The sequence below is a fragment of the Sus scrofa genome, chromosome 7 (assembly GCF_000003025.6).
Source record: "Sus scrofa isolate TJ Tabasco breed Duroc chromosome 7, Sscrofa11.1, whole genome shotgun sequence".
NCBI lineage: Eukaryota > Metazoa > Chordata > Mammalia > Artiodactyla > Suidae > Sus > Sus scrofa.
The window spans coordinates 80728515-80743578 of record NC_010449.5 but is presented as its reverse complement, the minus strand read 5'-3'; the positions used below and the strand labels follow the sequence as shown (position 1 = coordinate 80743578).

Here is a 15064-nt window from a genome sequence, read left to right as displayed (position 1 = left end):
CCAGAAAGGCCCATGGCATTCACTGAAAACCAGTTCAAGGTGAACAAGTTTTCACCCCCACCAGCACTCGTGGTGGATTTCTTCTCCACTTGAGCTTTCCCCTAAAGACTTCTCTCCCCGGGGATTTTTAGGAAGACCCTGGGAAAGACTTCAGCTTAGTCTCACCTAGGAATCTCATGGCCTATGCCAGGTGGTATTATCCTATTTTTCCTCTTTCTCTTCCACCAGAAAGGACTGCTTTCTTTTTTTTTTTTTTTTTTTTTTTTTTTTTCTGGTGTGATATCTTGGGCCTCTCCCACAGCATATGGAGGTTCCCAGGCTAGGGGTCAAACCGGAGCTGCAGCTGCTGGCCTACGCCACAGCCACAGCAACGCGGGATCCAAGCCACGTCTGTGACCTACACCACAGCTCACGGCAACGCCAGATCCTTAACCCACTGAGCAAGGCTAGGGATGGAACCCGCAACCTCATGGTTCCTAGTTGGATTCGTTAACCACTGAGCCACGATGGGAACTCCCAGGAAGGACTGCTTTCTGAAGAGGCTGCTAAGTTCTTGTTTAGCTGTGCCAATGTCAAATAATGTCAGCCTTCTGAGCTCTTTCCTCCCAAGAACTTCAGCAGCACAGGTCAAATGACAGCCCTGGTGATACTCGGTAGGGGCCATCAGGAGCATGTTCAGAGACATCTGTTGGCTCTTTGTTGACAGTGCAAGCCCTCTCTTTGGTGCTGTGGAAAATAAAACAGTAGGATGCAACTGGTCTCCAAGGGGTCATGATAGAAAACATGGGTGAAAGCATGGAATAGGGTCAAAAAACCACAAAAGCGTAGCAGACGGTATTTCCTACCTTCAAAGACCGAGATAGGACAGCAGCCAGTCAGACCTGTAGGCTGGAGGGAGATGACAGAGAAAAGCAGTTTTTTTAAATGTTTCTGGTTCAACCCAATACTGCCCACACCTAAACCTTTAACTTTCTTCCAATCCCACCTTCTTGCCCACCTTCCAGCTGAGGCTAGTGGAGGCTACAAATGGCTTTCAGTCAACTACAAGAATGGAAAAGTCATGCTTCCTTCCAGAAGCCTCGTTTATCTGGGAATGTTATATAAATGAATGTTCCAACACATCCTATAGCAAGGGATGGTTTGCAACAGCTGGCTCATCGCAAAATGCCCTACCTATTGTAAAGGGATTGTTTTCTGTAATACTGTTTTCTCGTGATTTTCCAAAAAGATGGTGGGAACCACACGTTTTCCTCATGTGGTCCAGTGGAGGAAATACAGCACATCTTCTTGGGGTGCCCTTCTGGGGGCAACCTTATTTTACAGCATGGGGGCCGAGGGGTGGGGTACAAAGGAGTCCTCCTTGAATCTCTGTCCCTTTCCGACTTGCGTTCTTTTCTGCTTCAGCCTGTTCTGCAAACTCGCTGCTCTTGTTCGACACAGGATTTCCCTCTTCGGTAAGTGAGTTATTGCCAAAGGCAATGTAATTATCCTGCGCTTGTGTTTTGCCTTCATCTGTGGCTCTTACAGACAATCTGAGCCTTAGGACTAAGGTGTCACCTAAATTTGCCATAGAAAATTGGTCTGAAGTATGATAAATGACCTCTCTGCCCCCTTAACAGCTCAGATTTTCCACACCAGTGAATGTTTTAAGCTCTGGCTCTAACATCCATCATAAAATGATGTGTCAGGCCAGAGATAAATGCCTTGTCCCCAAACAGCGGCCTGGCACTTTGTGGGTTGGTGGTTAATTATGCTGGGCTGTGGTTTGTGCATATTGAGAAGATCGAATTCAGATGATAGGCTGATTGGCTTGGGGAGTCACAGGTGGTATTTTTTTTATTTTAGGGAGCGATTCTACTACAATGGTGAGCTGTCTTCACATCTTAGCTCAGACACTTGACACAAGGTAAGTCTGTCCAGAATTTTCCAGTAGTTTCTCAGGACTCCCTCTCTGACCCTCTCTACTCCCTTATTATTGTGCGAAAGAAAAGACTGTCACTGCTCTGGAGCCAGGGGAGAAAAGCAGGCAGGGAAAAATGGATCCTACCCTGACGTTAGCACGTTCTGCTCCTCAGTTCACATGATGGAGAGCTGCTGTCATGGCACATACTGAACACCGAAAGCGGAGCATTTGCTCAGTGCTTGTTCTCTCCTACTGAGAATTCACTTTTCAGAAGATAAAATACATCCCATGGCGAAGTGACACTCTGTACCTAATTCTACACACACACACACACACACACACACACGCACACACGGAAGAGCTGCCTGATAGGTGGCAAGTCCTTAAGGATCCTGGGAGAGGGAACCCATAGCACTCTGAGTTCAGAATGGCCAAGGAAGGAGAAGTGATTACCAAAAGATCAGAGATAGAGTTAAATTCGAGCCTGTAGCCTGAGAGTCTGGTAGGAAAGATGGCTGAACAAGAAAGGAAGGAAAATAGAAGTCCTATTTCCCAAGTCTGTTTTCCAAGTCTATTTTCCCTCCTCTCTTGTTCAGCCATCTTTTCCACCAGACCTTCAGACCATGGGTTGAATCTATCTTTGCGTTGATCCTTTGGTAATCACATCTATGTATATATCACATCTATGTATATATCACATCTCTGCATGTATGTGTGTATTTTAGCAGTATTAATATAAATTATTTGGAGTTCCCTGGTGACCTAACAGTTAAGGACTCAGCCTTGTCACTGCTGTGGTTCGTGTTTGATCCTGGGTCCGGGAACTTCCATATGCTGCAGGCACAGCCAAAAAATCCTCATAAATTATTCGATGAGATTAAAAAGAGAGAGAGAAGCAGTGCAAAGGACCAACAGGGAACTTTCTTAACCACACTCATGAAGCAGCAGACATGTCATCCCTCTGCAGGAGTTGGGGAGAGCCCTCGTCCAGGTCAGGAGAACCCACCTGGTTCTCAAACCCATTGCAGAAGAGAGGCACTGACTTAAAAACAGGACTAGATGATGAAAATCCACTACAAACTAAGAATGATTAACAAAAAAAAAATAAAGGGTGATTAAAGGGGATTTTTTAGGGTTTTGAAAGACACAAACATGCTGTAGAGATATTAAGACAGCACAAAATTTGCAGGATCAGACCAAAGCATCCCAGTGGACTGAAATCCTTTGCCATTGTGATAATGAACCTCTATTCCCAGAAGCATTCAGAATGCCTTGAGAGGGAGTCCTTTTCTTAAAAAATGCAGGTCAGTGTATTTGATAGTCATTCCTGAGAAAACATGCGGCTGGAAAGTTAGAAAGATGGTTCATGAATACTTATGAGACAAGAGCAAGCTTCACTGACTTTATTTCCTTGTTTTCATATTTCTGATTGACTGATTATCATGAAAATGCTGTGGATAAAAAGCATCTGTCCTTGTAGCAAGCCTGTCATAATCTTGTGAACAAGATGTAGAAATATGGAAAAATAATAGATGACTTGTAGGCTGTGTTCCAATTCTAAGTTCTATAAAAGTTTTGAGGGAAAGCCTCAGATACCCATAGCTAATCTCCATTCTCACATGGTTTCTCCAGTGGTTTGATAAGCTGTTTAAAAGGGGCTGCCTATCCCTCTCCCCTTCCCCCCTCCAAGCTAGGTCATCCCTGAAAACTGATAGAAATCTATGTTTCAGCTGACTTAATCCTTTGTTCTCGCTCTCTAAAGGGTCCTGCATCACAGGAGAGCTGTTACTTCTAACCAGTAGTCCTTATAAATGCTGCAAGAAATAGTCCTCTCTCCTTCCTCTTAATTAACTATTTCCAGGAGAATGTAGCCAGCTGCAATATTCTATAGATAGCAGGTGACCGATTTCAGTTTCATTCTAAGTCACCCTGCCTATTTCCTAATAGTTGAGCAGTCATTCCCTCAAGCCAAGCATGCCTTCCAGTTGCTGGCCCCCTTGGGGATTGTGTAACTCAGGTTTCTTTTTTGATGCTAATAACCACTCTCTCTATCCCCTGACTCAGTGTCCTGGTGGGGATGAAGTGTCAAATGTCTGTCTAGGTTGCACTGCAAGTCACCAGTCTCAAGAAGGGAGTGGGCCAAAGGTTCAGGTTTTTGTTTTGTTTTTTTAATTAAAGTATGGTTGATTTTTTTATAATGTTTCTTCGGTTTCTATTGTACAGCAAAGTGACCCAGTCACATACAGTTCCCTGTGCTGTATAGTAGGAGCCCATTACCCATCTGTTCCAAATGTTACAGTTTGTATCCACCAACCCCAAACTCCCTGTTCATCCTACTCCCTCTTGCTCACCGCCCCCACCCCCACCCCCACCCCACAACCACAAGTCTGCTCTCCATGTCCTTGAGCTGTTTCTGTTTTATAGATAGGATCATCTGTTCCATGTATTAGATTCCAGATATAAGTGATATCATATAGTATTTGTCTTTCTCTTTCTGACTTACTTCACTTAGTATGAGAATCTCTAGTTCCATCCATGTTTGCCATAGATGACCTTATTTGTTCTTTTTATGGCTGAGTAATATTCCATTGTATATATATATACCACATCTTCTTAATCCATTCATCTGTTGATGGACATTTAGATTGTCTCCATGCCTTGGCTATTGTGAATACCTCTGCAATGAACAAAGGGGTTCATGTGTCTTTTTGAATGAAAGTTTTGTCCAGAGAGATGCCCAGGAGTGGGCTTGCTGGACATATGGTAGTTCTATATTTAGTTTTTTGAGGTACCTGCATGCTGTTTTCCATAGTGGTTGTACCAACTTACATTCCCACCAACAGTGTAGGAGGGTTCCCTTTTCTCCACACCCTCTCCAGCATTTCTTATTTGTGGAGTTATTAATGGTGGCCATTCTGAGAGGTATGAGGTGGTACCTCCTTGTAGTTTTGATTTGCATTTCTCTAATAATTAGTTTTGCTTCTGGTTTTGAATGTTGTTTGTTTACAGGACAGTCATGAAGTCAGGCTCGGAGCTGGTGAAGGCTGGGTTACGAGCATTCTTTGAAAATGCAGCAGAAGATTTAGAGAAGACTTCCGAAAACCTGAAGCTCGGGAAGTTTACCCATTCCAGAACACAGATTAAAGGTGTTTCTCAGAATATCAACTATACCACGGTGGCTCTGCTCCCCATCCTGACGTCCATCTTTGAGCACGTGGCTCAGCATCAGTTTGGGGTGGATTTACTCTGTGAGTCAGCCCACCGTCTGTCATGGATCCATACCCACCTGCCCGCAGATGGCTAGGACACATGTGGTTTATTCACTTAGGCTGAACTTGAGGGCAGAATAGAGATCATTATTCCATATTTTCCCATTCTTAGATTTAAAAATGAAGCAGTCAGTAGATGCTTAGAGAAGAATTAGTGCCCAAATTTGAGTGTGTAACATTTCATCTTTTCTCACTGTCATTCAGGACCAGAATTTTCCACCCACAGGTTTAGCTCTCAGCCATTGTGTTTGTGCTTAATTTGAAAAGGTTATCTGAGTAATCCAGCAGGAGATAAAGGTTTGCTCCCAGGGTTTTTCAGACACCAATTTTCCTGTTAAGAAGCTTTAATTTATTCATCAGGTACCGGGAGCAAAGGAAAGCTGCTCGTGTTTCATTATCTGAGTCTCCAGGAGAAGACCATAGTCAGTTGGTTTTCTTTTAGTTTGCATTTAGTACCGCATCCAGCCCCCTTATCCTCCCACCAAGCTTCAGTGTCACACTTTAAATGTTGGCACATGATTTAATGTAGTTTAACCATTCATTCGTCAGTAGCTAAGGCTGTGTCCCATGTACCTGAACAATGAAAATCAGTTCTTTCCATGGAGTTAGGAAAGAAGTAGGGAAACCTTCAAACTCATTCTGTGTCATAGGAACAATGCACTTCCTTGTTGAAAAATGAAATTAATTCTCTTTGTGTTAAATTAGTCCCAGCCTTATTGCGAGTTCCAGACATGAATAGAGGCATATAGCTTGCAGATTAAACTCTGAGTTCCTGAGTGAAACACGACCTTCCCTAAGGAAGCATGGCAAAATCATGATATGGTTGAACTGCCTTTTGAAAAGCATCCATCAGATGGAGTTCCCACTGTGGTTCAATGGGTTGAGAACCCAACATAGTCCCCATGAGGATGTGGGTTTGATCCCTGGCCTTGCTCAGTGGGTTAAGGATCTGGCCTTGCCACGAGCTTTGGTGTATGTTGCAGATGCCACTCAGATATAGTGTTGCTGTGGCTGTGGAGTAGGCCTGCATCTGCAGTTCTGATTCAGCCCCTAGCCTGGGAACCTCCATATGCTGCAGGTGCAGCCCTAAAAAGAAAAAGAAAAAAAACATCCAGCAGAGAACTTGGGACAGATGGACATGAGGAATTTTGTTCTGTTTCTGAAGAGGTAGGGACTTTGTACATACCTTGCTAGGAAGGGAACAAAAAGTTGATTCAGACTTCAGATTTCTTGCATCCTTCCTTTCAAAAGAAGGAAATAGTGCTTGGGATAGAATTTGACTATACCATCTATAGGCGGGGAAACAAAACAAAACAAAACCCTGTGGAAGGACTCTGGTCAAATGATTCCTTTCCCTGAGAAGCAAGGTGATCTGTATCACAGGTCCCGCAAAAGAACTGGGTTGGGCTCATGGAGGATGCTTTCCTGTCAGTGTTTTCTCTCCCAGTTCAGCAACTGGCATCTGAGTAAAAAGGGGCTATATTTGTTTAAGAGAGATCTTTGGCTCTTCGGTGATGCCAACCCATGTTTTCTGTTTGTGGACCCTTTCCATGTGTGGGGTAGGGGGTGAGGGTGGGCAGCTGGGAGGGATGCTCAGGAATTGACAGCTCCTGTTTGTTCTTTTCAGTGGGTGACGTGCAGATTTCATGCTATCACATACTGTGCAGCCTCTACTCCCTCGGGACCGGAAAGAACATCTATGTTGAAAGGTAATTAGCGAACGAAAAAGGCTAACACATGCAGACTGAGAAAAATGCTATTTAGTCTTTAAACACTTAACAGTAGCATCTTTCCAATGCATCTTTCCAATTCAGCAAAAGCAAAATGCTTGCTGAAATAGCTTGGTGATTCTGAGCCTTGGGTATGAAATGTTTATGGCAATGTTCAGGAGCTGTTCAGCCCATGGCCAAGCTGAATCATGGGCTGGTGGCCAGAAAATGTCCAAGAAATGTCTCTTTCTTCATAATCACAGCTTCCAAATAGCTCTCAGAGTTCCTGTGGTTAAAGCTCGCTGAGAGGCTCAAGGGACATGAGGCAGTTTCTTTAGTGTTTAATGAGTTTCTGTGTGATACCACCCTGGACCTTTACCATCCTCGGCTGTCAGATTAGCTATAATTTTCAACAAGTCCACACTGTGGGAGCAGAAATTCTGTTCAGTGGTCTTGAATCCGAACAAGCTGATTTGCCAAGGCGTTTGGGTTCCCACTTGGCTCTCTAATCTGCCTGGAGCGATGGAGGCCTTTGGTGACCCCCTGCTTTTCCGCATCAAATACCATGTGTTTCGTGACTCTGTTTTTGAATCCGTGGGGAAGATTAGAAGGATAAACACAGTATTAGCCAAACTCCAGACGTAGTCTTATCCTTGGAAGACCTGTTTTCCTTTTTTGCCTTTCAGACAAAGAAACTGGAAGGAATTTGATCTGTGATTAAAATTACTCAATCTAGAAGTTCCTGCTGTGGTGTGATCTGATCAGTGGCATCCCTGCAGCATGGGGACGAAGGTTCGCTCCCCAGCGCAGCACAGTGGGTTAAGGATCTGGCATCTGTAGCTTGAATCTGATCCCTGGCCTGGGAACCCCATATTCCACAGGGTGGCCAAAAAAAAAAAAAAAGAAAAGAAAAGTACTCTAATCTAAGCATCCGCATCCCCTTGGTGTCCGTGCTCCGTGTACCTCCTCACTTTAGGAGGCCTGTATCAAACAGAGCAACAGTAAATCCTTGTTTCTCACTGAAACTTACATAAATTCTAATTGCCATTTCTTGATCAAGCAAAAAAAGACATTGACTCCTTCAAAAATTCAAGAATTGATATCTTGAAATCATGTGCTAATAACCAATTTTGAAGAAACATCTGTGTCCTCACAGTTTTTAAAGAACCTCTAGAGTTCAAGAAATTAAATGAAGAACTAATGACTAATTTATTTTATTTATGATTTAAATCCTTTAGAGTTGCATAGCTTTCCTTAGTATTTTACATGAGAAATGGATAAATATCCTTGTCCTTTAGTAGGAATTGGGCAGACAGTTTTCTTAACCATATTTTATACCAAATCAATAAGAGAAGTAATGAAATTTTTCTGTTTAATCAGAATTTCACTTAGGGAAGATTTCTGCCATTAAGCATTCGTAAATTTTTTTCTCAATATCTTTTCTTGTTCTCTCAGTCTATATGTGTATATGTACATACATCTGTTTGTGTGTTTCTTTGTGCAGTTTTTTGAAGAGCTTATGAATTATTCTCTTTTTTAAAAAACATCAAAGAGGAGTTCCCGTCATGGCTCAGTGGTTAACGAATCCAACTAGGAACCATGAGGTTGCAGGTTCAATCCCTGGCCTGGCTTAGTGGGTTAAGGATCCGGCGTTGCCATGAGCTGTGGTGTAGGTCGCAGTCTCAGCTCAGATCTGGTATTGCTGTGGCTGGGGTATAGGCTGGCAGCTACAGCTCCGATTCGACCCCTAGCCTGGGAACCTCCCTGTGCTGCGGGAGTGGCCCTAGAAAAGGTAAAAAAAGACAAAAAATAAAATAAAATAAAAAAATTAAAAAGTCAAAGAAAGGTCAACTCTAAAATGTCAGACCAGAAAAAGACTGTTCTTCATATGACTTTTTATAGTATATTCATACATTCACAGCCCTGTGAATATTGATGCCTGTGTTTTACATTCCATGGACGTAGAAGGCAAGACTTGAATAAGCATCTAGATCAGATATGCCACTGTTGTCTCTCTGTTACTTGATCAAACAACTAAAGGAAATGAAGATTGAAAATTCTAGACTTGTGATGTGGCCACTATTAATGACCTTTATTTGCATGTTATCTCTTGTATTGTGAAAGTAAGACATACTTATTCAAAAAAAAAACAAAACAAAACTGAAAAATACAAAAGTGTGTGAAGTTAAAAGTCTGCTGTTTTCTTTGCCGCAGACCACCCCACCTTGTAACAGTTTGGTGTACGCCATTCCAGGTATTCTCTGCACATGGACATTTTTGCACATGTGGATCATAACATTGCTTTACAACTTTGTCTTGTTGGACGAAGCTAAAAACTGAATTTCCTTATCATACACCTCATAATTTATCACTTGGAGAAAATAATCATTAATTCTCTACCTTAAAAAAATTTAGCAAATTTAGTACATTTATATTTCTAGCTACTTCCTATCCTTTTGTTGTTGTTGTTGCTGTTGTTGTTTGGTATATAATTCCTTATAATATGTACATTCTATCCTGGAATATTCTAGAAGTAATATGCTTTGAGTTGTTTGCCTTAGTTTGTATTTAAGTGATTTGGTGCATGAGCCAATCCTTTTGAACCATGACTTTCCCAATCCCAAACCTTTATTTTGGTTTAGCTCTTGGTTTGGCCGTATTCATCATGATGTAATTGCTTCTGTGAGAGTTTTTTCTCTTGCATTTTTGCATATTCTGGAATATCATCTCTTGACTTTGTATATGAACAATTTCCATGGTATCAAACCCATGGGTCATAATTTTCCTCCCTCAGAAGTATATAGACTTTGCTTCTGTGTGTTCTGACAGTGTATATTCCTGGACCTGATGATTTCTTCCACGTCCACGTGACTTTGAGTGGGAGGGCAGAAGCTGCTGCTCCCTGGGTTCTTTCTTTGGTCTTGAAGCTCATTCACTTCACTCTGCTATGTCCCAGGGTGGTTCTTTCCATATCAGCCCCTGTACTTCTTCTCAGAACTTAATATTCCCCCACAGTCTTCAGAACTGAGTTTTTCTTTAACAAATCTTTTATTTTCTTATATAGTTTGCAGGGAGGGGTTCCTAATCTGTCACTCAGCAAGGGAAATTTTGTGCATTTACTGGCTTTTCCCTTAATCTCCCCCATCTCTCATTTTTCTCTCTATTCTTTTGGCTAATGGTTCTTTTCTATTTTGTGTTTGTATGATTTTTCTCAAACTTTCTTTGTGTTACTGTCCCTTCTTATATGATTTCTCTTTGAGTGTATATTCTCTGTTTTTTTTCCCCTGGATAATTCTCTCATCTATTTCTTGGTCACTAGGTACATCGCTGGTCCTCAAGAATGGAAAGGAGTTTGTGTGTGCATATGACGTGTGTGTGTGTGTGTGTGTGTGTGTGTGAGTGTGTGTGTGTGTGTGTATTCACGGGGAGAAGAGAGCACAGGGATGGAATGTCAGGCAACTCTGAACCTCAGCAGCTGGCTGGGGAGTAACTTTTTCTCACTCTACCAGCAGTGTCTTTAGCCCTAGGAGCTAGGAGCTCATCCACCTTTAGCCTTTCGTGTCCTTCCTTAACCAAAGTAAACAGCTGGCCCAGCTGAGAGGCTGGCAAAATTCTTGATGCATCCTATGCCATAGGCCTTTTGCTTTTGCTTCGTGATTACATTTATTCTCTACTTTAGGGGAGCTGGGGCAGCAGCTGCAAAACAGGTTGCTTCTCACTCTTGCCCTCCACCTCACAGGGGTTCTCCCAGCCAGAAATCCAGGTCACAGTTATGGCAGATGGCATGCATGCTCCCTCCTACCCTGGTCCTGCCTGCCTCTCTGCAGTGTGGAACCTGGACCCCACACATACTCCAACAGGTCTCCTGAGGCCTGCTTATAGCCTCAGCCCTCATTGTTTCAAGCAAAACGCATATCTTAAGCTCTTCAAAATCTCCATGTTCATTGCCAAAGATCTCTACACTCTGCTATAGCTCTTCAAAGTTTGTTTCAGTCTCTGCCTCCTCCCTTGATCTGTTTCATCCTTTGTGGTGTGAAGTTATCACACATTTTCTAATTTCAGCATAGTGCTAAATTTCTCCTCAGTTTTCCCCCCAGTTCTTGTGGGATTTAGGGAGGAAAATGTAAAAAAAAAAAAAAACATTTTTCTACCACCTTTTCCTGCAGTTCCTTTAGCTAATGAATTTCTGTAAGGTTGCAAAGGATCCACTCAATATTTGATTGTGGGCTATGGCTTGAGTGCATTGTGAATAGAAAGGATCGCATACATCTCAGTGATAGGGTTGACTGTGAGGGGAAAAAGCCACTGAAACAGAGCAGAGACTTTTTTTTTTTTAATATTTTCTACTTGAGACAATACTGAGAGGGCACTGTGAAGTAAAGTTTTCAGATACAGAATTTCCAAGTAGGATAAAGGCTTTTGCATATTTAAACATGGAGCATCCAGAGTTCCCATCGTGGCTCAGCATTTAACGAACCCAGCTAGCATCCATGAGGACACAGGTTCAGTCCCTAGCCTTGCTCAGTGGGTTAAGGATCTGGTGTTGCCCTGAGCTGTGGTGTAGGTCACAGATGTGGCTCAGATCTTGCATTGCTGTGGCTGTGGCATAGGCTGGCAGCTTCAGCTCCAATTAGACTCCTAGCCTGGGAACCTCCATATGCCACAGGTGCAGCCCTTAAAAAGACAAAAAAAAAAAAAAAAAGAAAATTTAGTTTGGAAATTGATTACATTAAGCATTGAATCTCCATTTTATTTCAGATTAAAACTGTGGGTTGTTTTTCAAACTTTAGAGCTATTTATTTTTTGTTTCTTCCTTCCTCTTCTTGCCCCCTTTGACCAGCTTTTTTCTGCTCAAATAGTGCTTTCCCTGAACCTTGAGATTACCGGTATTGCTGTCTAGACCCGTGCCCTGCCTCCACTTTCCACCCCTCTGCTACATGTTGCTTCCTCTCTTTAGCATCCTCTGGAATTTACATAGAAGGAACTTTCAAAACTGCAAAGCACCAGAAATGTGCAGGCATAATTACTATTACTGTGATGCCTTTGTCTCTACCTGTGTCCCTGAGAAGCAAGGCTCATGGAAATAAAAGGGAGAGATCACTGTAGGAAGTAACAAAAACTGAAAGACAAATTGAACCCTCTTCCATCTGTCACATTGACCAAGTACGGTTATGTGAAAAATACCATTCTAGGCAGTAAGAAGTGAGAGGAAAGGGTTGGGGGGGAGTGAGTTTCCCTGGCCTGTGGTAAACTCTCCTAGTAGATCCTTTGGTTGCTATGGAGCTGTTTCTGTAGCCCTTGCTCTGCGTGGTCCATACCCACACCGCCCCCTGGGGGGCGCTAATGACTAGTGAGGAATTTTAACTGCAGGCCTTTGCCTAGCTCAGCCTGGAGGCCAAGGGCATTCACTCTGGTATTTCACAGCCAGGAGCATTAATTGGCAAACTTTGGGGGCTTTACTTTTACCAAATGTTAACAGCTAGGCCAGGAGAACTGTTGTTTATCCCTGGCAGCTAATTAGCACCATTGTGTGCTCCAGACTAGAAAATGCTCTGTGGAGCTTCTAGAGACTCGGTTTGTCAGTGATTAATGTCAGCAAGGACAGAGACATGCCTCTCCCTGTCCCTTGAGTCAAGGAGTCAGCAGTGCACCAGAGAACTATCTTCGGCCTCCAAGATTGGCTTTGTATCAGACCAACTCTCTAGAAATCCACTTTCAGGAGATCATGACTCATTTTGGCAAGAGAAAGAGAAAGGAAGGAGAAATGAGTCAGTTTAGTACCAAGACAATCCAGGACCAGCTATTTCCTAGGTTCCCCTGCCTGGGCCAAATAAAATTTGCTGTCAGATTTGATATTACCCCCCTTGTCATCCCTGATTTTCACCCAGAATTTTTTTTCATCAGAGCTCCCTCTATGGTATTTCTTTGCTTGGTAACTTAACTACTTCCTCTTCCTCCTCAAAAGGCAAGACCAAGAAGAGGAAATGGGGTATTTCTCTTCACTGGTCCCTGTAGTTTATAAAAATGGTGAGACTGTTATGGGCTTCAAGTCCCCTTCAAGGAAATTAAACCCAAAAGCCTCTGGCCGTGTCTCATTGTAATGCCCCTTCCTCCACCTTAAGCACCCTGGCCTGGGAAGGTATGTGACCTACTCTTCACCCCACCTCTGTATAACCTGTTCCCCATGCAAATGAGGTATCCTGCCCTAGGCCAATCATAGGATCAACACCACATCAGCAAGGACCAGTCAACGCTCAGGCTTTATGCATGCAGAATGAACCAGGGAGGGAAGAATCAGTGAGCCAGGGCAGGGAGAATCAGGTCCCCACCCAGGTCTGCAGCATGGGGATATTAAAAACAATTGCAAATAGAGGCGGGCCCTCTTTTTATTGGCAGGATGCACACACACACACACACACACACACACACACACACACCCAAAAATGTACTTTCCCTTTAATAAATTTATAATGCGCCCACCATTTCAATACTTTGTTACGGCAGAGCAGGGACAGAGGAAACAATGCAATTCTATCATTCCAGAGCATGTTCTATCAGGACCATTGCCTGAAAACGCAGCTCCTGTGGATCCTTATGTTTGATGTGTACAGGCCCTCACTCCTGCTCAGTAGTCCCTGAGGGTGTTGGTCTCCTCTTAGGCCTTTCCATGTCCACTGTGAGCTGAGCAAAGAAGGGAAGGAGTAGGGGGAAGAAGAGGTAGTAAGGATGAGAGGTGGGGAACAGGACTAACCTGGGCCTCCTCAGAAGAGAAGCAGCTTTGCAGAGCTTCTCGGAGAGGAATCCAGGTCTCTGCAGTCTCCACAGCCCCACTCTTTCCCTCCACCTTTGCTGCTGCCTCCAAATGGGCCCTGGCACTGTGGCATTGTGCATACACAGGGCCCTGGGAGACAGCTGCTCTGCCTCCAGAGCAGACCTGGATAGGAGATTTAACAGGCAGTCCTTCCGGGGGGGGGGGGGGGCGAAAGGCTGTGCGGTTAGCCAGGAGGTGATTATCTGAAAGGAGGCAGGAACATACAAGAGGGAAAAGACAGTCTTTTCAATAAGCGTTGCTGGGAGAACTGGACAGCTCCATGTAAAAGAATGAAATTAGAACACTCTTTAACACCAAACCCAAAAATAAACTCAGAATGGATGAAAGACCTAAATGTGAGACTGTATACTACAAACTTCTAGAGGAAAACAAAGGCAGAACACTTTTTGACATAAATCACAGCAGTATTTTTTTTTTTGGATGTCTTTTAAAGCAAAGAAAACAAAAGCAAAAACAAAAAAATGGGATCTAATTAAACTTCAAAGCTTTTGCACAGCAAAGGAGACCATCGACAAAACAAAACAAAACAAAAAATCTACTGAATGGGAGAAGATATTTGCAAATGGTATGACCAATAAGGGGTTAATATCCAACATATATAAACAACTCATAGAACTAAACTTCAAAAAACACAACCTGATTCAAAAATAGCCAAAAGAACTGAATAGACATTTTTCCAAAGAGGACATGCAAATGGGCAACAGGCAAATGAAAAGATGCTCAGTATCACTAATCATCAGGGAAATGCAAATTAAAACCACAGTGAGCTATCACCTCACACCTGTCAGAATTGACTATCATCAAAGAGAATACAAATAACAAATACTGGTGAGGATGTGGAGAAAAGGAAACCCTCGTACACTGTTGATGGGAATGTAAATTGGTGTAGCCACTGTGGAAAACAGTATGGAGGGGTCTTAAAAAACTAAAAATAGAACTACCATATGACCCAGCAATCCCACTCCTGGGTAAATATCTGAAAAAAAGTGAAAATACTAATTCAGAAAGATACATGTACCCCAGTGTTCATAGAAGCATTATTTATAATTGCCAAGATTTGGAAGCAACCTATGTGTCCATCAACAGATAAATGGATAAAGATGTGAGATATATAGATATATATAGATACATATATATATGAATATTCCTCAGCCATAACAAAGAACAGCATTTGGCCATTTGCACCATTTGGCCATTTGCACCAGTATAGATGGACTTGGAGGACATTGTGCTAAGTGAGATAAGTCAAAGACAAATACTGTTGGATATCACTTGTATGTGGAATCTAAAAAATACAACAAACTAGTGAGTAAAACAAAAAAGCAGCAGACGCAGATATAGAAAACTAGTG

The 15064-nt window shown here is 42.7% G+C and overlaps 1 protein-coding gene across 1 annotated transcript in view; it reads left to right on the top strand.

The window, feature by feature from the left end:
- Positions 1–15064, top strand: part of RYR3 (ryanodine receptor 3) — a 568547-nt gene that overhangs the window by 464998 nt on the left and 88485 nt on the right. Inside the window, 4 exon segments of the mRNA XM_021099907.1 lie at positions 1405–1454; positions 1846–1906; positions 4913–5151; positions 6800–6881. Of these exon segments, the coding sequence (XP_020955566.1) occupies positions 1405–1454; positions 1846–1906; positions 4913–5151; positions 6800–6881 (432 nt within the window).